The 20,131-nt window shown below is 45.8% G+C and overlaps 11 protein-coding genes across 11 annotated transcripts; 5 read left to right on the top strand and 6 right to left on the bottom strand.

The window, feature by feature from the left end:
• Positions 1 to 39: 39 nt before the first annotated feature.
• On the bottom strand, positions 40 to 1,317 carry KL928_001737 (uncharacterized protein; the record flags this gene model as incomplete). The annotated part of the gene is made up of 1 exon (XM_043202135.1): positions 40 to 1,317. The coding sequence occupies one exon, from the start codon at positions 1,315 to 1,317 to the stop codon at positions 40 to 42; it is 1,278 nt and encodes a 425-aa protein (XP_043061014.1).
• Positions 1,318 to 1,771: 454 nt separating this feature from the next.
• KL928_001738 (uncharacterized protein) lies at positions 1,772 to 2,347 on the bottom strand (the record flags this gene model as incomplete). Its single annotated transcript, XM_043202136.1, has 1 exon — positions 1,772 to 2,347. One exon carries the CDS (start codon positions 2,345 to 2,347, stop codon positions 1,772 to 1,774), a length of 576 nt encoding a protein of 191 aa, XP_043061015.1.
• A 195-nt stretch (positions 2,348 to 2,542) lies between these two features.
• KL928_001739 (uncharacterized protein) lies at positions 2,543 to 4,639 on the bottom strand (the record flags this gene model as incomplete). The annotated part of the gene is made up of 1 exon (XM_043202137.1): positions 2,543 to 4,639. One exon carries the CDS (start codon positions 4,637 to 4,639, stop codon positions 2,543 to 2,545), a length of 2,097 nt encoding a protein of 698 aa, XP_043061016.1.
• A 924-nt stretch (positions 4,640 to 5,563) lies between these two features.
• On the top strand, positions 5,564 to 6,673 carry KL928_001740 (uncharacterized protein; the record flags this gene model as incomplete). Its single annotated transcript, XM_043202139.1, has 1 exon — positions 5,564 to 6,673. The coding sequence occupies one exon, from the start codon at positions 5,564 to 5,566 to the stop codon at positions 6,671 to 6,673; it is 1,110 nt and encodes a 369-aa protein (XP_043061017.1).
• A 45-nt stretch (positions 6,674 to 6,718) lies between these two features.
• On the bottom strand, positions 6,719 to 9,304 carry KL928_001741 (uncharacterized protein; the record flags this gene model as incomplete). The annotated part of the gene is made up of 1 exon (XM_043202140.1): positions 6,719 to 9,304. The coding sequence occupies one exon, from the start codon at positions 9,302 to 9,304 to the stop codon at positions 6,719 to 6,721; it is 2,586 nt and encodes an 861-aa protein (XP_043061018.1).
• A 490-nt stretch (positions 9,305 to 9,794) lies between these two features.
• Positions 9,795 to 10,526, bottom strand: KL928_001742 (uncharacterized protein; the record flags this gene model as incomplete). Its single annotated transcript, XM_043202141.1, has 1 exon — positions 9,795 to 10,526. One exon carries the CDS (start codon positions 10,524 to 10,526, stop codon positions 9,795 to 9,797), a length of 732 nt encoding a protein of 243 aa, XP_043061019.1.
• A 443-nt stretch (positions 10,527 to 10,969) lies between these two features.
• On the top strand, positions 10,970 to 13,612 carry KL928_001743 (uncharacterized protein; the record flags this gene model as incomplete). Its single annotated transcript, XM_043202142.1, has 1 exon — positions 10,970 to 13,612. The coding sequence occupies one exon, from the start codon at positions 10,970 to 10,972 to the stop codon at positions 13,610 to 13,612; it is 2,643 nt and encodes an 880-aa protein (XP_043061020.1).
• A 39-nt stretch (positions 13,613 to 13,651) lies between these two features.
• KL928_001744 (uncharacterized protein) lies at positions 13,652 to 14,815 on the top strand (the record flags this gene model as incomplete). Its single annotated transcript, XM_043202143.1, has 1 exon — positions 13,652 to 14,815. The coding sequence occupies one exon, from the start codon at positions 13,652 to 13,654 to the stop codon at positions 14,813 to 14,815; it is 1,164 nt and encodes a 387-aa protein (XP_043061021.1).
• Positions 14,816 to 14,983: 168 nt separating this feature from the next.
• On the top strand, positions 14,984 to 17,251 carry KL928_001745 (uncharacterized protein; the record flags this gene model as incomplete). The annotated part of the gene is made up of 1 exon (XM_043202144.1): positions 14,984 to 17,251. One exon carries the CDS (start codon positions 14,984 to 14,986, stop codon positions 17,249 to 17,251), a length of 2,268 nt encoding a protein of 755 aa, XP_043061022.1.
• A 123-nt stretch (positions 17,252 to 17,374) lies between these two features.
• Positions 17,375 to 18,739, top strand: KL928_001746 (uncharacterized protein; the record flags this gene model as incomplete). The annotated part of the gene is made up of 2 exons (XM_043202145.1): positions 17,375 to 17,440; positions 17,558 to 18,739. The coding sequence occupies 2 exons, from the start codon at positions 17,375 to 17,377 to the stop codon at positions 18,737 to 18,739; spliced, it is 1,248 nt and encodes a 415-aa protein (XP_043061023.1).
• A 162-nt stretch (positions 18,740 to 18,901) lies between these two features.
• Positions 18,902 to 20,038, bottom strand: KL928_001747 (uncharacterized protein; the record flags this gene model as incomplete). Its single annotated transcript, XM_043202146.1, has 1 exon — positions 18,902 to 20,038. The coding sequence occupies one exon, from the start codon at positions 20,036 to 20,038 to the stop codon at positions 18,902 to 18,904; it is 1,137 nt and encodes a 378-aa protein (XP_043061024.1).
• Between the last annotated feature and the right edge of the window lie 93 nt (positions 20,039 to 20,131).

Raw genomic sequence — 20,131 nt, forward strand, 5'->3', positions numbered from 1 at the left:
CAAGATATTGAAAAACTACGACAAGAACGAAGAGGGCCTCTAATACCCCATCCGTTTGATTATGTATGTTTGCGCGAGCACTCCAAACATCATATCCAGCCCCCTGTTGATCCATTCGGCCACCCACTCGCTAGGATCAACTTCTTCACTTGCTTCGCCCTCTGCGTATTTTCCGTCCAGCCAATTGCACCACTTAAAAGGAAACGGCTGTGATCTGTTGATTATGGTGATGTCGTGAGTCTGATCCACTAGAATCGACGTGAACGAAAACGATGATGACTGGTATTCGTCAATAGTCACTATTTCAGATTCTTCTGCCGGTGTGTCCTCCTTACTTACTGATATAGCTAGCAGGCCGATATATATATCGGATTTCCTGATTTCTGTAGCCTCTGTATCTTCCTTGCTAGCGTTTGCTTTCATGACACTCTCGATATTTGCATGGATGAGTTTTTCGCCGTCGGATAACTTACCAGCAAACAAGCCTAGACTTTTGGATTGATCTGCGGTCTCTGCTGACGACGATAAAATCCCGCTTTCCGCAATCCTCACCTGAATGTCGCCATCAACTTGTGCTCTCATGACAGATTCAAAGTTACTTTTGACATATTTTGGAAGGTTCCTGTAGTTTTTGAGGTCGTGAACTAACTTGATGTCGAGTATCTCGTCTTTGTTGGCATCAATATCAAGCTGGATTTTTTCGAGCGCTGAAGTCAATTGCGACGACAGCAAATTGAATCCCTTATTCAAGGAATTCAACGCCTGCTTGGTGTCAGGCAATTTCAATAGTTTCTGTTTCTCGTCGTCAGTCAATTCACGATCACCCTCTAACACCCCTGTGATGCCGATATCCTGGAAGGCTTTTTTCAAGTTGTCCTCCAATTTCTGCTCCCTAGCGTAATTGATAGCGGACTCTGCCGTGCCCCAAAGAGAGGAAAACTGGGACGTCACTTTGGCACTGCCTTCTTTGGACCACCACGAAGAAAACGAAGTGATTGGGTCACTAACCTCTTCATTCGACGCATTTTCAGTTGGCTCTTGTTTAGTGGTTTCGTTGTATTGTGTAGGCTTGGTCTGGGGCTTCTTTTCGGCTATTTCGTCGGATTTCGTTTCTTTCTTCTCCTCCAATTTCGTTTCAGGCTTCTTGTGTTCTTGTTTCGTCTTGGGCGTCTTGCTTTTTTCCTTCGCCTCTAGTTCATCCAGGAAATCCAAAATATCCTCATCCGTCTTTTCAGACTCCTTGTTTGGTTGGCCATTGTTTTCAGGCAATGAATTTAAAAATTCAAAGACTTCCTCCTCCGTCTGTTGATTAGACATGATTACAATTTAATTTTAAGTCATTTTTTTAGAAAGAAATTATAAGATCACCATGCATCCCGTGTTGGATAGAGAGCATTTTATCAGTACGTATAGTGCTTTTGTGGGCTTTAGTTTATGGTGCTAACTGGAAAGAATGCGAAGATCTGATAGACGCCCTTGAAGAATGTCATAGAACGAGTTTCTTGGAGAAGGCCTTCGGGAAATGTAATATTGCTAAACAAGACTTAACCAACTGTTTGCACGAAAACCGCCTTGCCGCTGAGAGAGAAAAGATAAAGGAAAAGCGCAAGAAGGCAAAAGAATTTGAAATGAAAAAGAAGAAGCTTGAGGAAGAAGAGTACGGTAAGAACGCATATCTCAAGAAAGTTATCGAGATTGAATACGAGAAGAAGACCAAAGCTGGTCACTAGCGGATTTGCACATATAGTTTATACATTCTACTTCATCTTTATTAATCCTGTCTCGATTTAAGATACCTTTTGATCACCTTGTCTTTTGTGATCACGTACACCACAGCTCCCCACCCAGAGAGAGCATCCCTATCGGCAGCGTTCAGCAGTGCTTGTGAAATGGTTTCGAATAAATCTTCTGGTTCGAGATCTGGCTCGTATAGCGACTCGCACATTCCGTAGAGCTGGTCAGTTGCAGTGCCCGAAACAACGAAATCTTTAGCGTAATCTATGCATCCAATGAAATCAAAACCACAGATGAATGGCTTCCCAGTTTTGGAGTTTATTCCTGCCACCAAGGGTCCCACGAACCACGGGCCAAATCGACGCTCATATAAGGATGATGACACAAGGTTAGCAAAACTTTCTGGTTCAATTTCTCTTTCTTCTCTCATTTTGTACAGGTTGGTCTTCATTCTGAAATTCTCATACACAGTGGTGACATCTGTTGCCAGCCCTGTTAGTCCAAGGAAGACATGACCCAGCTGGAAGATCTTCTCAAAGTTGTTGGCAACTCCCAATGATTGGTTACCGAGTCTCAGATCGCAAGCAATTGCAACGCAATCTTTGCCCACCATTGCCACCGCAGTACCACCTGATTGGTTAGCTATCTAAGCTGTTCATTCAGCACTCACCATTTATCGACGAAGGGTCAGACATATCTGGTATAATTTATTTCTTGATGTTTTACAGTTTATTTCGCCACCAAAAGATTTGGAAAAGTCGCGTCGATCCACGTAGTAATTCAAGTCGCTCCTATTTCTACATTAGCATTATACAATTTGGTCATCAGGCCCCTTGTTTCGAAGTCTGATGGCTTTCTCGAGGATGTCGGCATAACATTTGAACCTGAGAAGCTCTCTATCAAGGTGATTGAGTCTGTTCACGTAATTGACCCTCATCACATTTACATTTCTTACCACCAAATGCTTATCCACCTTATCTGACCCGTGGAAAACTTTAGACAATATCTTGATTGCCCCGACGTTTCTGGCAGTCATCAGATCCAACTGCGGAATTAACTTCTCCATTTCTTTGTGTTTTTCCAAAGCCAAGCGTAGTTCACTATAATGGGTGTTAACCTTAGCAAATTGTTCGGACATGTCATGGTGGGTGGACACAAGACCATTAGTGATGGGAATCCAGCTCGCAACCTTGAATCTAGAGAGATGTTTTTCACTTTCGCGTACATTGTTTGCCCTCAACACTGACACAGTCTTCTCTGACCAACCGAAATCCAAGGACGACAGAGTCTCTGATGGAGGGATAGCAGACGACCTTCCTGCCCAAAAATTGCATGTATCAACAAATTCCTGGGCAGTCTCCGGGGTTCCAGCGCAGAAGTGAGCACTATAATAACCGTTGAGGTGATCAGCACCTGTCATTATATCTGGCATAGGAATGTTTAAAGTCCAGTAAGTTTCAAGTCCGGTTCTTTTGCGAGCATTTCCGTGCCGTTTGATCACTGAAAAATAAGCACGGGATTTTTTGTCAACAACTTGGGCAAAACAAGAGCAGAGGTTGACTGTGTCCACACAAGTTGCAAACTTCCACCATTGACCATCACCAAAGTTTTCAGCATTTGAGCCAGACTGATCAAATCTGAAAAGCTTTAGCTCACCTTCGAACACGACGACGAAAAGGCTTTGCCAATCAGGTTTGAGTGCCGACAAAGAAAGCATACCAGTAAAATTATGAGGAGCTTTTACAGGCAGAACAACATTTTGGATACCTTCCTTAGTCCAAGGTGGCCCTACAAGCTCTGAGTGTAGGTCGCCTTCTTTTTCAAAGTTATGATTGTCTGGCAGACCAGACTCGAGTCCTTCGAGGTCCTGAAGAGGTTCAGATATCTCATCCAAACGCGGCGAGTTGGGACCAAGTGAAAGCTTATTGTTGTTATCTGTCTGAATTCTCAAATTGTTCTCCATCATGATCAATTTTGCAAAACCGAATGACTTTGTGGCATTCACTGAGCTTGCTGGAGTCGATTTGTCTGTATCGGAAATATAGGACGAAGTCTGATCACTTTGTGATGATCTGTGTTGAATTGTTGTGAGTTCTGTATCATGGGAGGCAATGGAGTTGGTTCTGGAGTGCAAATAAGTAGACTCGAATAAGCTCAGCTTCTGTTCTGAAATGTTGTCGTAGAACTTCTTGAGCTCATGGCGTAACCCATCAATGTCTTCAATCGGAACCTGATTTTGCTGTAATGCCTCGAAGGTATTTTTGACAAATTTGGAGCGGCTGATCTTTTGCATTTTTGCAATTTCCTCCGTATGAAGATCGGTGTTTAACAAGATTAGGGAGTAGGCAGTCAAGTACACTCCATTTGAGTCCCCGTATAGTTTTTTCGGCTTACCACTGCTCGCACTGTAAAACCAACTTTCAGCAAAAGATTGAAGGACCTTGTCAATGAATTGCGATTCACCTTTAAAAAATAATTTTCGGCACAAGAGGCGCAAGGAGCTCAGTAGGTCTGTGTTCCATGTGAACAGGCTCATGTAGAAACATCGAAGAATGTTGATATCGGTCTCTGGTTCCCCCTGGTCTCTGAGACCTCCCGCGAGAAACGCAAGGTAGTGTTTCTTTTGAATCTTGTGGTAGCTCAACTCGAAGAGCTCTTTGGCGACATCATACAAACCTGTAAGCCTTTCATCGGAAGCAGTGCCTAGCAGCTTATTTTTTGCCAAAACGATATTAAGCGAACAAGATGGGTCGCGTAATTTGGACATCAACAAAGGGTCAATTTTTTTTGTATCGGGCTGAATAGTGCTTGGGCCACCTCCCTGAGACTCGCGTGCAAGCACCGCGGTGCTTTTCGGCGGAAGATTGCTAAGGTCCTGTCTCGCAATTTCGCAGTCTACACTCATTAGTGACGGAGAACGAGAAAGAAATTGAATATATGAAGGGTACAAGATGAGTTCAGATCTTGAATTTCATTCTGGTGTTTCCCTTCTTGGACATAACTGCCTGCATCGATTGCCTGGAGCGGATGTTGCGAATGCAAGGTAGATGCAGACCAACAACGCTTACGAAGATTGTGCTTAACGGGAAAGGTCCTATGATTACCCGATCGAGATAAATAACTGGCATGTATTTCGTTGACAGGGGCTAAAATATTAGGCAGGAAATAAGCAGTTGTGCGGACAATCAATTTTTTGAGTTAACAAACATACCGCGAGATGGATGCTGTGTGTGCGAGTAGCAGAAGTCCTATAAATCAGTCTTGGAGATCCTTCTAGCTTTTGGTCGTTGGATTCATTAACGAGTGAAATCGTCTGCGCGTAGTTTGGCGACGCGAAAATGCACAAAAAGGAAGACTGCAGCGACAATAGAAAATTTCCTCTTTTACAATAATCGTAGATTTCAGATCAATATGTTTTATTGTACGAGCATAACAAATCTGTTTTCGTGCATGGATCCTGAGCATGACGAGTAAGAATGACTCGCCTCAATATATTGCCATAGCATCAACCTCGTAATGAAGCCAGAGGCCGCGTGTAGCTCAATTAGAATCCTCTTTACACATAGCTGGTTTCTGTGTTTCACGCGGTTGTAGAATTGACCAATATTGCGTTTTCTTCAATCATACGCTAGATCATCATTCGCTGTATATGGCATAAGCTACGCTACCAGTATTTTATGGTAAGCGGAACCTAGGGTTCAGTTTAATCGTGTGAGCACCCATAATTCTGATGATATAATTACTTCTTCGAATTCTTATCGACGCGCCGATCGCCGGATGTGCATTTTTCGCGTTGTTTATTTTTCGCTGAGGGTAAATTAAGTTCGCAATGACCCAAGTCGCTGAAGTTAATCACACCATGTCCAACGAGCAACAAACTAGCGTGGGCGAACAAGAGCAGGCAACGGAGTACCATGAGAGCATGGTCGTCGAGGAAGATGAGGACTACTCTGCGGGACCCGTTCCGATCCAGCAGCTGGTAGGCAATGGGATCACGCCCCAAGATATCAAGAAACTGAAAGAGGCGGGCTTCCATACTGTGGAGTCCATCGCATACACTCCCAAGCGACACATCGTTACCGTCAAGGGAATTTCTGAGCAGAAGGCGGATAAGCTGCTCATGGAAGCCTCGAAGCTGGTGCCACTCGGGTTCACCACCGCAACAGAATTTCATCAAAGAAGATCAGAGCTGATTTGTCTCACAACAGGCTCTAAGCAGCTGGATACCCTTTTGGGAGGTGGCGTTGAGACGGGAGCTATCACCGAGGTATTTGGAGAATTTAGAACGGGAAAGTCGCAACTTTGCCACACGCTTGCCGTCACCTGCCAGCTTCCCATTGATAATGGAGGAGGTGAGGGAAAATGTCTGTACATTGACACCGAAGGCACTTTTAGACCCATCCGGCTGGTTGCCATAGCTAGACGGTTTGGGCTTGACGAGAATGAGACCCTAGATAATGTCGCCTACGCTAGAGCTTACAACGCAGACCATCAATTGCAGCTTCTGCACCAGGCTGCCAGTATGATGACCGAGTCGCGCTTCTCTTTATTGATTGTGGACTCTATAATGGCACTCTACAGGACCGATTATAGCGGAAGAGGGGAGTTAAGTGCCAGGCAGATGCACGTGGCAAAGTTCATGCGTACGCTTCAGAGACTTGCCGACGAGTTTGGTATTGCCGTGGTGATTACGAACCAAGTTGTTGCGCAAGTCGACGGAGGAGCGATCTTCAATCCAGATCCAAAGAAGCCTATTGGAGGAAATATTGTCGCCCACTCGTCGACAACAAGATTATACTTCAAGAAAGCCAAGGGTGCAAACAGAATTTGCAAGATTTACGATAGTCCCTGTCTCGCAGAAAGCGAGACTGTGTTTGCATTGGGCCAGGGCGGAGTCATCGATCCTTCAGACGAGACTGAGGCCGCCGAGGATGAATAAAATTATTCAGAATATACCTATTAGCTATTATAAACGTACGTGACATTAGAATTCAGGAGCCATATTTATGTCGAACCATCCCAAGAAATCGTCCGTATTGTCCATCCAATTCGCACCGCCTTGTTGTTGGAATATGGAATCAATGAACAAATTGTTGTTTAGCGCATCAGAGTTTGGCGAGTGCTCATTCGAGTTGCTTCTGGAGTTGGTAGCCGAAGGCGTCTGCGACACTACCTGCTGTGGGATTTGGGACATCATCGGGGCATCTATAGGAGGACCAAAAAGCGATTGTTCCATCGGCAATGGGGCTCCAGATTGTGATCTAGGAGGAGCTGGGGCTATAGGCCTTGTTGAGACACCAACTGCATTGCCACTTTTGCTCTTCTTCCGTGACTTCGTGGCCATCTTATTCTGTAGCTGAACTTTTGGAGGGTCCATTGAATCAGAATGCGTGCCATTACCAGCGTGTTTGTTTTTGTCAGGTAGCGAGCCAGTGGCCTCAAGCATCGCCAAAGGAATTCCATTGATTTCGGTAGGGTCTGATAGTCCGGCAGCAGACGCGTTCGCCCGAGCATTCGATATAGCTTGGTGAGTAGGCACGAGTGTGGTGACGGTCGTTCCATTTGGAGTTGTGGTGGTAATTGCTCTAAAGTCGTCTTTTGTGATCTGGTTGTAAAATGGTAATGGGAGCACTTTGCGACTGCTCTTTGGTTTGCTTTCTTTGACGGGAGAATTTTGTTCAGCAATCAATCTTCGTCTTGCCTCATGGATACACCAAACCAAATCATAGAACAACGAGCCTGTCAGGTGCGACCGCATTCTTGCGATGATACCATCTGTTTCTGTGAAAAGCTCTGGGTGCGTGATGATGACAAAGTTCAGTTTCTCGAGCACAGTGGCAGTTCGACTAATATCATTCTCAACATCCTTCCAAGCAGCGAGCATATTACGGAACAAGCGGTGGACAGTGACGATTGATTGTCTTGCCGAATCGATGTACTTTGGTAATAAATATGGTGTCAAATGAAGTCTGAATAATACAAAAGCAGCCATGGAAACCGCCTGTCGCACATAAATAGGATACTCTGTGAGTTGCCTAGACTCAGTCAGCTTTGAAACAATTGTAACGATTCTAGTTGCCGAAAGGTAAGCTTGCGTGACATATTTCGTTTGGTCTTCGCTGGGCGTCTCTGGAAGAAAAGCGAAGCAGCACACCATCAGCTGGACATAAAGATAGTAGCTTTCCACGACTATATCGTTGATTTGCAGTTTGTACGCTAGCCGTTCAAGTTCTCTTTCTAAAATCGCCAAAGCACCTGCTCTGTTTCGCGGATCCATGAGCCCGTCAGGACTTGTGACACTAGACCCCATCACATTCACAAGCTTTGCTTGGAAAATGGCCAACGAAATCAGACACCGGAAATTCTTCGGGAGCGACTGATCAATTCGGGCCTGTTCAAGCAGGAAATCTGTCTGCATAGAGGAAGGGAGACCCAGGTTTGACGCCCAGAACTGATCAGCAAAAAATACAGCCAGCCATGTTCTTGTGCGCCATTTCTCCGCGTCTGGAAGAGCCACTTGGGTTCTTGAGAACTCACTAATGAATTTGCCCCTATGCAGTCCCAGCTGAAGAGACAGACTCTTTGCCAGTCCGACAAATCTGTAGGAACAATCGTCCAGAACTTTCTGGTTAGGTAGTGGCCAGGTCCCCAGTATCAAAAGCGCCTGAACAATGTGAGTACTTCTGGGAGTTTTGATCCAGCATGTCTCTATGGCAAGCTGTTTGATGAGAGACGCCAACGAAATGTATAAAGATGGCTCAGCATCAGAAAGGCATGCGGTGAGCATCACGGTCCAGAATAAAAGCTGTGATTGCTGGTACAGCTGCACACAGTCGTTCGAAATCATAATGGGGAGATAAGGTAGATAGTGAATGATGAATCTCTGATGTAATTCTGTGGCTTTCTCGTACGAAATTTTCACGTCGCCCAGTATGAATTCGGATACAGAGCCGTTGCTCTTCACCGAATTCGTCTGGGAAACAGGAAGAGGATTCAGCTCTGTCACTGCGGGTCTTGGAGGACCCTGAGTTTCTTCGACGGTGAGTGGTGCTTGCGAGGTCTGCAAAGACTGTACTGGTTTCTTCTCCTTCAATTGTTGTAAAAGATCTGGATTAGAGGACTGGAGCACATTCGAAATCAGCGATTCATTCTTGGTCAAAAACTCAATTTTTTTGCGTAGCTCGTCGACATCATTACGAAGAGACTGAAGCTGAGAGCCTTTTTTGGGCCTGAACTGGGGGTCTATCTCGCATTTCAAGTCCATGCGCTCACAGCGAGAACAAGGAACGGGAAACCGTTCGGAAGCGTTACATTTGATCTTATGCTGGCGACAGTGAGTACATGAGGTCACTGGGCGATGGCCAGCGGCGTGACCGGAAGAGGAGGGTGAATTTTCCTCATCTTTGGTCCTTTTCGAGTTGCGCGCGCTATCCGCCGAAGAGAATGCTCTTTTTAGTCTTGGAGCATATGGGGAGTCGGCTAGTACTGATTCGTCGTCAGTTTCAACTTTTGGGGCGATCACCGGCACCTCTGGTCTCTCGACTGATCCACTTATCGAAATGTTGGACATGACTAGATTAATAGATTTCGCACATCGAATCTGTATACAACACACCAATGAATAGCAAAATGTAGCTCTAAATAACCGTGGACAGGTTTTGAAACGGAATATTGACTGTGAAGCAGATGAACAGTAGACAGTAATATCGTAAGCAAAGTTTCAAAAAAAACTGCCTTGTCCCCAAGCTTCTTTACACCAAACTACGTCGAGAATGATACTTTTCCCCCACAATATGTACGTAAGCCTGTCATAGTAAGACTGTGCTAGATAATTAGGTGACTCTAATTGGCCGGTTCTACCGGAGATATATTTGGTGTGGGACACAATTGGGGTTATGCGCAGGTAAATCATCAGCTACTCTCGGAACGGAGTAGACCAATTGGGAACAAGTACAAAAAAATGTCACAAAAAAATGGTGGTTACAGCAGCGGTTGTGGTGTACGGGTGGGACATATAGTGAATGTTCTTTCAGACAATATACTGAATATTGTATACACATTTAGATCTTGGTGAATCTCAAGTATGGCTTGACCTCCTTGAAATCACCAAACTTCTCCTTAGCAGCCTCGTTCGAGACAGAAGGAGGAATGATCACATCTTGACCAACAGTCCAGTCGATAGGTGTAACGACACCGTTCTTGTCGCCGGTTTGCAAAGCATCAATGACTCTCAACACCTCAGCACTGTTTCTACCGCAAGAAGCAGGATAGGTCATGATGAGTCTGACTTTCTTAGCAGGGTCGATGATGAAGACAGATCTGATTGTTTGCACGGGACCGTTGCCCAAGTTCTTGAAGCCTTCCTCGTCAACCATGTCGAACAAATAAGCAACTTCCTTGGACTCGTCACCGATGATTGGGTAGAAAAATGGCTTGTTGTCTAAAGCGACCTCCTCGATGTCCTTGACCCAGGACTTGTGCTTCTCAACACCCTCAGCAGACAGACCAATGAGCTTGACGTTTCTAGCATCGAACTCTGGTTTCAATTTGGCGAAAGCACCCAACTCAGTGGTGCACACAGGGGTGAAGTCAGCTGGGTGAGAGAAGAGCACGGTCCAAGAGTTACCGATGTATTGGTGGAAGTCGATGTCACCGTGAGTAGTTGGAGCAGTGAAATTTGGAACAGTGGAGCCGATCCTGATTCTTGGCTGGCTTGCAGCGTCGAAAGTGATGAACCGTCTGAAAGCTGGAGTAGCTCTGGTGGTGAATCTAAGCAATTGTCTGGAAAACATGGTGTTAGAATTGATTGGAACTTTTTTCCACGTTCTGGCACTACTTAAGATTAGAAGAGCAACTACGCTATCTCACGTGACCACGGTCAGTCCCTCGAATCCTCGTGCTAAATGATTTTTTTCGTCTGGTTTCTTTAACCTTACCTTCGGCGTGCACGGGTGTTTTTCGGCTCATTAGTTGGCAATTTCGTACAACAGTAGCGGCAGAGTAGGCAAAGCAAGGCAGCTAAAATTTTGCGAACTAGCCATACAACCGTAGAGTACGGCAGTCCATGTCAACTATGCTGTGCCCTCTGGTTTCGGAGTACATACCAAGAATGAGTTTCTTCCAGAACCCCGGTTTTTAGCCCCACATTGCACAGCCTTGTCCGCGCCGAAAAAAGAATTGAAGCGGACCTAAAGATCTGTTTTTTCCCCGTTCTGCACTTCCAACGGTTTCCGACATGTTGATGCCAATTAGCTGTGTTGAGTGCCGGAGGCGGAAGGTCAAGTGCAATAAGCAGGTGCCTTGCAACCAGTGTTTAGTACGGAACCGACAGTGTTATTACCCAGAAAAGTTCCGCTCCATTCGCGTTGATCAGTTTATAGTAGATGCTCCGGAAGAAGAGAAAGCAGAGGCGCTCAGCTCGGGCTTGGTGTCACCTACCACGGGCACCGTGAAGTCGGAGCCTCCCACCATCCCTGCCAAACGAGGACCCGAAGATGACCCCGAGGTAGTTGGAAACGTAGGGAATGACAAGGACGAGATAATACAAAGCCTGCGCAAGGACAACGAGGCGTTGAAACTGAAAATCAAAGAGCTGAAGCTGAAGTACAAACGCGATAAACTGAAAGAGTACGACGAGGACAACGCCGCAGAGGATTCCGGGACTTCCAAGCCGGCGGGCCCCATGTACTATGGTCCTAACTCGACACGGTTTATGATTTCGAGAGCACTTTCAAATGCGGACGTCGGAGAGTTTGACGACTTTATTAACGTCAAGAGACAGATGAAGCAGAAACGACAGCTACCTATTCTATACGATGTTGATTCGGAAAAGGCCAAGTCGATGACTGCTAAACAGAAAACACAAGAAAACATCTCACTTATTCGCAAGCTCGTGTGCAAGTTCTTCCACCTACGATTCCACTACATAAATTACCTTGAGCAGGCGCCGTTGTTGGCCTTTCTCGACAACTACAAGAATGCCAAAACATGGAAGGACGATGATGATACTTTGCTGCTCATTATCATTATGCTGATTGTTGTGCTGCGCTCTGTGCCTGCGAGCGATCCGCTCTTCCAGGAATACAACCTTACCTACGAGCGCACGAGGCCGCTGCTGTACAAGCAGTACAGGAACCTGAAATCGGGCATTCAGGTCGAAACTACAACGAGTCTTCGTGCTTACATTCTTGAGTGTGAAGATCTTTATTTCAACAACCAGATAGAGAGGTCCTGGTATCTCCTCTTCCGAATTGTCAGTGCTGCGTACTCCCTTGGGTTACACGTTTACGATGAGACTATAGCCGATACACTCAAAAAGGAAAATAGCGAAGCTGCTCTCGACATTGTGAAAAAAAACCAACGGGCCTCTCTGTGGTTTGTGATCAATTTCGTGTCTGCCACACTTTGCTCTGTTCTGGGCCGCCCGAATCCCGTCACATTCACGTTCCAACCCTTGTTGAGAAACTACGAGATAAGGCTAAATTACAAAATTGGACTCGCAGAGTTGGTGAAGAAGTCCACCAACATTCTAATTGACTCATACAAAGTCAACATTAATTTTGACACCATCATGGAAATAGACGAGGCTTTTGTTAGCGAAATCCTAATCTACGAGAAAATCCTAGCCGACACACGAGAGGTGCGAAATTATAAAGGACGAGACAGATCCAAGCCCAGCTATATTACATTGCCGGTCATTGACAAAAAAGCGAGGAGGAAAAATTCATTTAAGTCACTGAGTCAGCTGAACTTGAACCAGCTTCTCAACAGCTGTCCTTTGGACATCCGTTTCACGATTTTGCGCCCTTGCGGAACTGAACCTGAAGAGAAATTCTGCCTTCTGGATACCGACTGCGATACAATCAATGACCTTATCATGCTTTATGGTAATAGAGCTAAATTCCACCAGCATTTCATGTCAAACTACCAGAAATCGTTAGAGAGCTGTTTGGACTCGGTTTTGAAGGTTTTAGAACACGCTCAGTTGCTAGTAGAGCTACACAACAACTTCTTCCACAAGCCATCATTCCATGACATATACCCGTTCTTCTACACTTTCTTCTACCAAACGCTGGTTGTGATGTATACTGTGATGCATTTGGGGTACAATAAGCTATATATGTACTCTGATACCATCGGTGCTATTCGCCAACAGCTGTTGCACCTTTTTGAGATCGTGGAACTCAACTACTGGAGGCCGAACGTTGTACGAATCATGCGGTACATCAACGAAATGTGCGACAACTACTTCAAGATGCATGCGGACGTGCAAAAGCAAAACTCCTCGGCGAACCTGAGGAACTCTGAACACAGGGCCGAACCGGGACCACAATCTCGAGCCTCTGGATTGTTCCAGCTGGCAATGACCCCTATCCAGGAGGACAGCATACCCCTTTCTTCAAACTCCAAAATACAGGTGCACAATGTGCCTGACCATCTGTCGCATGACCATACCAGAATGGCCAACGTTGCAGGCCAAGACTCGCCGGATCGTGTCCCATTCTACATGAGCAACAGTGGCAACTCGTTATCTCAAATCAGCCTGGGGAACTATAATCTGGACTACTATGATCCTAAGCAACAGCTATTTCCGTTGCCACCACAACACAAAGGCACGGAGTACCAACCGTCGGGCGTTGACCAGCTCGACTCGTCTATAACGGTCGATCCGCTGCTGGGCTTCGACCTGAGCGATCCCTTCTTTATTCAGAACCCTTCCAACTTCAACTACTCAGCTCCGATAGATCAGGATAAAGATTCGGACAGCGACGCGCCGCTGACCGTACGGCCCAAAAATACGAGATTCAATTCCAACGACTCTAACGACTTCACCAACTATCTCTCGGCTAGTCATAATAGCCGAGGTAATAGCTTCTAAACGGTCGATGACGTCATGCGATGATTATCAGATTGCGCCATGCAGCGCAACACGATAGGTCACCAATCTCCACAAAAAACAGGCTCTTTTTGCACAGCCGAGAGTCGTGGGTACTCTATTTGTAAGCTATATAAGAACAGTAACTCTGCCCCATTGTGGACTAACATGACGTCTAACTTCGAACCGACCCAAACGGGAACCAATGACAACGAAAGCAACTACCCTGACACTATGGACCTGAAAAACCCTCCTGGTCTAGACACCTCGAGGCCTATCATCACTCAGCAACCAAGAGCAAGAGAAGACTTCCAAATGTCGTATGCTTTTGAATGGGACACACCAGATAATGGCTGGTACGGCTCGTTCATCAACGGGGTTGGTTCCTGTTTTGGAGCCCTAGGAACCATTCCCTGCTGCTTCTGCTTCCCTAATCCGTACAAGGATGTCGATCAAGGACATGTCGGCTTGATCACTAAGTTTGGTCAATTGTACAAAGCAGTGGACCCTGGACTTGTCAAAGTTAACCCCTTGAGCGAGAAGCTCCATCACTCAAACGTGATGCTCAAGACAATGCAGATACCTACCCTGTCCTGCTACACCAAAGATAATGTTTCCATCACGTTGTCGAGTGTTCTGTATTACCAAGTCGTTAAGCCTCATACAGCGTTTTTCACTGTTTATGACATTGAGGACTCGCTGAGAGAGCGGACGCAAACCACGCTGCGTCAGGTTTTAGGTGCCAGAAACTTGCAGGACGCTATCGAGAGACGAGAAGAGATTGCGCAGTCGATCGAGGAAATTATCGCGGAACCTGCTGCCAGCTGGGGTGTTAAGGTGGAGAGTCTGCTAATCAAGGACTTCAGCCTGCCGCCAGGAGTTTCCAACTCGCTTTCCATGGCTGCTGAGGCAAAGAGAATTGGAGAATCCAAGATTATTCAGGCCAGAGCCGAGGTCGAGAGCGCCAAACTGATGAGAAAGGCTGCAGACGTTCTGGCTTCCAAAGCTGCTATGCAAATCAGATACTTGGACGCAATGCAAAAGATGGCCGAGAGCTCTAACGCCAAGGTGATCTTTATGCCTAGTCAAAACGCCATTGAGCGAACGGCACAGTTTACCGGAGGGGGTGACGCTCCAGCCGCAGAACCTGGTCCCGACGATTCTCAGCACCTTTCTCGGATTATCAGTCTTCAGGAAGCCGCTTAGTTCATGTAACGAGTCTTGCAATATAAGTTTTTATTCCCGTACCTTGAAAAGCGTTTATCAGGCAGTGTGAGCATTTTTCATACCTTAAAATTTTGAAACATACATCATTATCAATTGTTTCATACGTATTTCTTTACGTCGGATGGCTCCAACCTTACCCTAGGCGATATGAGTAAGGTAGGAGACTCAAGCAAGAAGTTCCATGTGAACTCAAGCGGCTTGCTGGGGGCAGAGTCGCTGGAAAATTTGACTAGCTCACTGGAGAAGTCTTTTTCAGCTTCACCACGTACTTCCCCATCGAGACCCCGTAGAGCTCGCAAAGAAGCACAAGCATCGCCCTCTCTAGGGATACATCCCCAACCCCAAACTCCGACGGTGTTTAGTCCTGCTGCATACGAAATCTCCAAGAAGTTTGGCAAGTTCACAGAGAAATTCAGCTTTGGCTCGCCGAGGAGCGCGGTGAGTAACTCGAACAACTCACCCGCCTCTCAAAAAAATAAATCCAGGCCTTTACAGAGCACCACGGTTACCTCCCCGAGGTTTCAAGAACCTTCGAAGTCGCCCCACATATGGAGTACGCCAACATCGTCGCAGCAAAGCTCACCTCAATCAAAACGCAAGAATTCGATACCAGACTCGTGTATTTTCTGTGATCTGCCCCTGCAATCCATGCTGCTGTACAAGTCAGAGAACATGGACCCTGAGGGTATCATAGAGCTTAGGTGTCAGCACAGCTGCCATGAGAAATGTCTCCTGCTGGAGATGGAATTTGTCAATATATCAAAGGTGCAGTCGTCGGCTTCGGTGGCCCCTGTACAATTCCCTCATTGTCCCAAATGTCATCAGAACGTGCGAGCGGTTCCTGCATCCCAGGTAGTTGCCGACCAAATGATCACTAATATCTTGACAGTGCCTGTCAGGAAACCGGAGCCTGCACATAGTATTCATTATCGCCCGCCGAATTCTCAGCCGGGCTCCAATGGGTCCTCTCCACGGATAACACAGCGCAATAGGGCCGATCAATGGGTGCATCAAAGACATGCCAAAAAGCCTTCGCGAGGATCTTCGATCTCCGCTGTGTCCTCTATCATTTCATCGGTATCCGTCCAAACAGTTCCGGAGTCAAGCAGCACGACAACTTTGCCATTGGGTTCTTCAAGGATGAAGAGCTCGTGGACGAGCGATTTCCCGATATATCTCCTGCGGTCGAAGTTCATTGGGGAGCTAATAATGCTACAGTCCCAAAAATTCGATACGGTTAGACTTAATAAGCTAGCCGTGGACTCGTTCGGTGATCTGCGTCTCGTTGACAAGTTGCAGATAAGTGAAGACCTTGCGCTGTGGGATGAGTGCTACTGCTACTTGTTTGAGCGCATGTTCGTACTTGTGGATTTGTGCGCTAGCACCATCAAAACTTTTTCCGTGGACCACTCTTTGAAATCTCAAATCCCCTCGCCAACAGTGGTGAAAGTTCAGTTTGACTCTGAGCTGTTGTATTTGAGCTGTTCGGAGGAGGAGGTTTTGGAAAAATGGGGTGTGGCGCTGGCCAACCTCAACACGGAATTTCCAAGCGGTTTGATCACCACAACAGTGAAGGAGGACGAGTTCTACGAAATACTGAAATTTAACGAAACTGAAACGCCCCAGCAGCTTCCGCCAGGCGTGAACCCAAAATTTTACGAAGCTACCATCAACTCGCTCGTGTTCAGTCGTAAGCCGTGCGCAATGATTATCGTCATCAACCAACTAAATCCCTCGCACCATTCCTTGGTATCCATAAAGAACATAGTACGCAGTCTATTAATGGTCAAGATTCAGATACACATGGTATTTACTTCTTCTTTGCAGTTGCGTTCCGAGTCGCAGGTGTTGAGCACGCTAAGCTTTGATAGTGGGGCAGATGATGATGAGAAGGAGAATCTTTTCAGCAAGATTGACGAGTACCATAAGCTGCTAAACGATGTCACTCCGACTGCTGACGAAAACAGGGTCCATTGGGGGACCGACGACACTCTTTGTGCTACTTTACAGAACTTTAGAGACAAGTGTCCCCATTCTGAGCTCGAGGACCTCGCTACCGTGGTATTGTCGGTTACTCCGCTGAGCGAACTGAGCCGGCTCCCCACGTCGAAAAACATTTTTGTTGAAATAAGCACACCCCCAAACTTGAATGGATCACATAGACGATCAAGCGTTTTCAACGTTACCGGCTGGGAGGATGCTATGGAAGCTATATGCAGCTACACTGGGCTAGAATTTGACGACAGTGACTTCGAAGATACCTCTGACGAAAGTGACGATGACGAGCGCCCGAAGCCAACAGGAATTGGCGTTGACTTTTCCTCCAACCAGGCTAAGGATGGACCAAGATGGAGCACGCTATTGAAAGATCTAGACAAGGCGTTGGAGGAAACAAAAAAACACACTAGTAGATAGCAACAAATGTACTATAGTTCACACATTATGACGGTGAAATTTAAGGGTAAAAGTTGATCCCCTTTTTTCCCCTTCACCAAGTTGTATTTATATTAAAATCGGTCTGAACCCAATCCAATCCCAATGAAGCTCCGATTCCTACTCGCTTACTCAGCCCTAACTCAACTTGCTTCCGGTTACACTACAAGAGTAAGTAGCTACTCATCAAATGAAGAAAGCCTTTTGTATTGAGCTAACCCCTTTTAGTGGAACCCAGATTTCTCATGTGATGGTTGTATCCTAATCACCACTCCATCCTCATTGCAGGGAACTATCAACACTGATACTTCTGAGCCAACATCAACCACTTCTTCCTCCTCCACATCATCCACGCTGGAGCAAACCTCCACCACCACCACCACCACCACCTCCTCCTCCTCCTCCTCCTCCTCCTCCTCCTCTTCGTCCCTGTCTACGTCTTCTCTCACAACACAAGAGACAACGACCACTGCTGAATCCACGTCCTCATCTTCCATTTCTAGCTCCCCGTCATCAACTATTACTAGTACTGTTGCACCTACTACACCATACACAACCACTACAGCTACGAGTTCTTTGCAGACGACGCCTGACACCCCGAAGCTCACCGAAAGTCCCTCTACGGCAACACCCACAAACACGAATGAGGTAGTCACAACTGTGATCGGCAAGCTGTCAACTAACACGTATGTCATATCCACCAGTTCTGCTATTGTGTTGCTCGTGACCCATACAGAAACACTAACGTATGTGAACTCGCAAGTTTCCACTTCAACGCAGACTATTCCTGGATCATCTTTGATTGTTGAGCCAACAGCAACATCAATATACACTTATCCTGTGTCCACAACAAGTTTCCTCGGTTACTTCAATCACTCCACCAATAGTATCGAGTATGAGACCGTGACTTCCATCTTTTATGGCTCTTCTTACTCTCTTTACACAGATTATAGCGAAAACTACTTCACCAGCTACGATACGACAGTTACAGAAACGGTGGTGACAGGTACCTATATTGTCTGGGATACCAAAGTTATTGAATCGTATAGTTTGACTACAGGCTACCAAACTTTGATTTCAACTCTATACCCAACCACAGTGGTCTCCACCATTGCATCTTCTACTACATCCACTGCTCAGACCACTGCTCAACCTACTGCTCAACCTACTGCTGCTCAACCTACTGCTGCTCAACCTACTGCTGCTCAACCTACGTCTGCAACCGTCCTACCTACCGTTACTGAGTCTTCTTACTTTACTGTCACCTCAGTGGTCACTGCTACCGAAAGTTCATGTCTTGTTTGGGCTAATCGTGCATCTTCATGGACTGTGGGCTCCGCTGACATCGGCACCCAAAGCTCATCCACTGCTCAAGCTTTGGCCAATGAGGGAAGAAAAAGTAACGATACACTAGCAGCGGTTCTTTGGACTACTTTGATTGCTTGGGTTGCAATCACTTTATTCATCTGATAGCCACTAACGCTGGTATAGAAAATGAGTCCTTGAAATTATGGCTACTTTGCTCAACTTCAATCTAAAACTCACATTGCATAATCGAATATTAATATATGTAATTAAAAACAAGCAATTTTAATTTTGTAGCACAGATGTATTGTGAAAAGCCAAAGTCAATTATACGGTTGAAATTGAATAAAGCTCCTCATCACTAAGAATATCTGGGAGGAGCCAGTCAGATTTATAAACAAAATGAATTTGAGGTCTCGGTGTTTCCGATGCTGTGTCTTCACTTTCTGGCTTAGCTTGGATCGCTTTGGTAGCCTGTTCTTTTTCTTTATGGTACTGATTCACAAATGACACGGCACTTGAAGCCAAAAAGGTACTAGTAAGAAGATAGGTTGCAAGAGTAATGATGGACAAAGCCATGGAAGATTTCTTTAGCTGGCAATTGCTTGCAAGTTTGAGTAACAAGGCCGACTGCTTCTCCAAAGTAGTAAGATTATTGGAATTGTAGGAGTCTAGCAAGCTGGATAGAGACCCCAAGAGATTTGAGGAATTTGATTGAGAGAATAAGTTTTCAATCTGGTCGTATAGCTCACTATCAGACGATGTCAAGTTATCCGATCCGTTCTCGTTGTAGTAATTAGACAATATGAAATCGGAAAGATCAGAAGTAAGGTTATAGCTGCTGATCAAGCCTTCGACATTGGAGCATGATTGGGAGCCAAATTGACTGACTTGAATAATTACATTGACTACCCACAATGCTTGCGAAAGCACCTCAGATCCAAATAATGATGAAGCATATCCAGCTTGTTTCAGGGAAACACCTATCGCCGTCTTGGAAACAAAATCCGACGCACTGGTTGACAAGGTTCTGAAGGCAGAAGACTTCCACAGAAGGGCTTGGGTGTTTGAATTTGTGTTCTTTTTAGTGATAAATTTTGGCAACGCGTAGTTCAAGGAATTGGAACTAATACTGGTACAGGCTGAAGAAAGCACAACCGCAGATTTTTTCCACGAGGGGTCAACGTAAAGGGAGGGCTCATTTGCGTCCCGTTTAGCCAAGGAAAAAGAAGTCTCGGATGAAGTACTGTTATAGAGCTCCATTAGCTCATCTGCCAGAGATGTCAAGGAGTTTCTGTCGTTGATGATTTTTCCTGATAAACCGAGGAGAATCACCCCAAGGATCAGTTGTGCATATCTAGCAGTCGAAGAGGAAGAGGATAGAGAAACCATAAGAGAAGAAGTTTGTATACTGGGAGCTAAGGTGTAAAAAAGGGGAGACGGTGGCTTTGTACTTCCATGCATGTTGTAAGAACAAGACTAAAAAAGGGCCACATCCCACAACAAGATACACGTCGCAGTGTAAGGGTGTAAAATTAATCAACTATATACAACTGC

The sequence above is a fragment of the Ogataea angusta genome (genome assembly GCF_019207475.1).
Source record: "Ogataea angusta isolate 61-244 chromosome Unknown 61-244_NODE_3_length_881311_cov_93.026150, whole genome shotgun sequence".
Lineage (NCBI taxonomy): Eukaryota > Fungi > Ascomycota > Pichiomycetes > Pichiales > Pichiaceae > Ogataea > Ogataea angusta.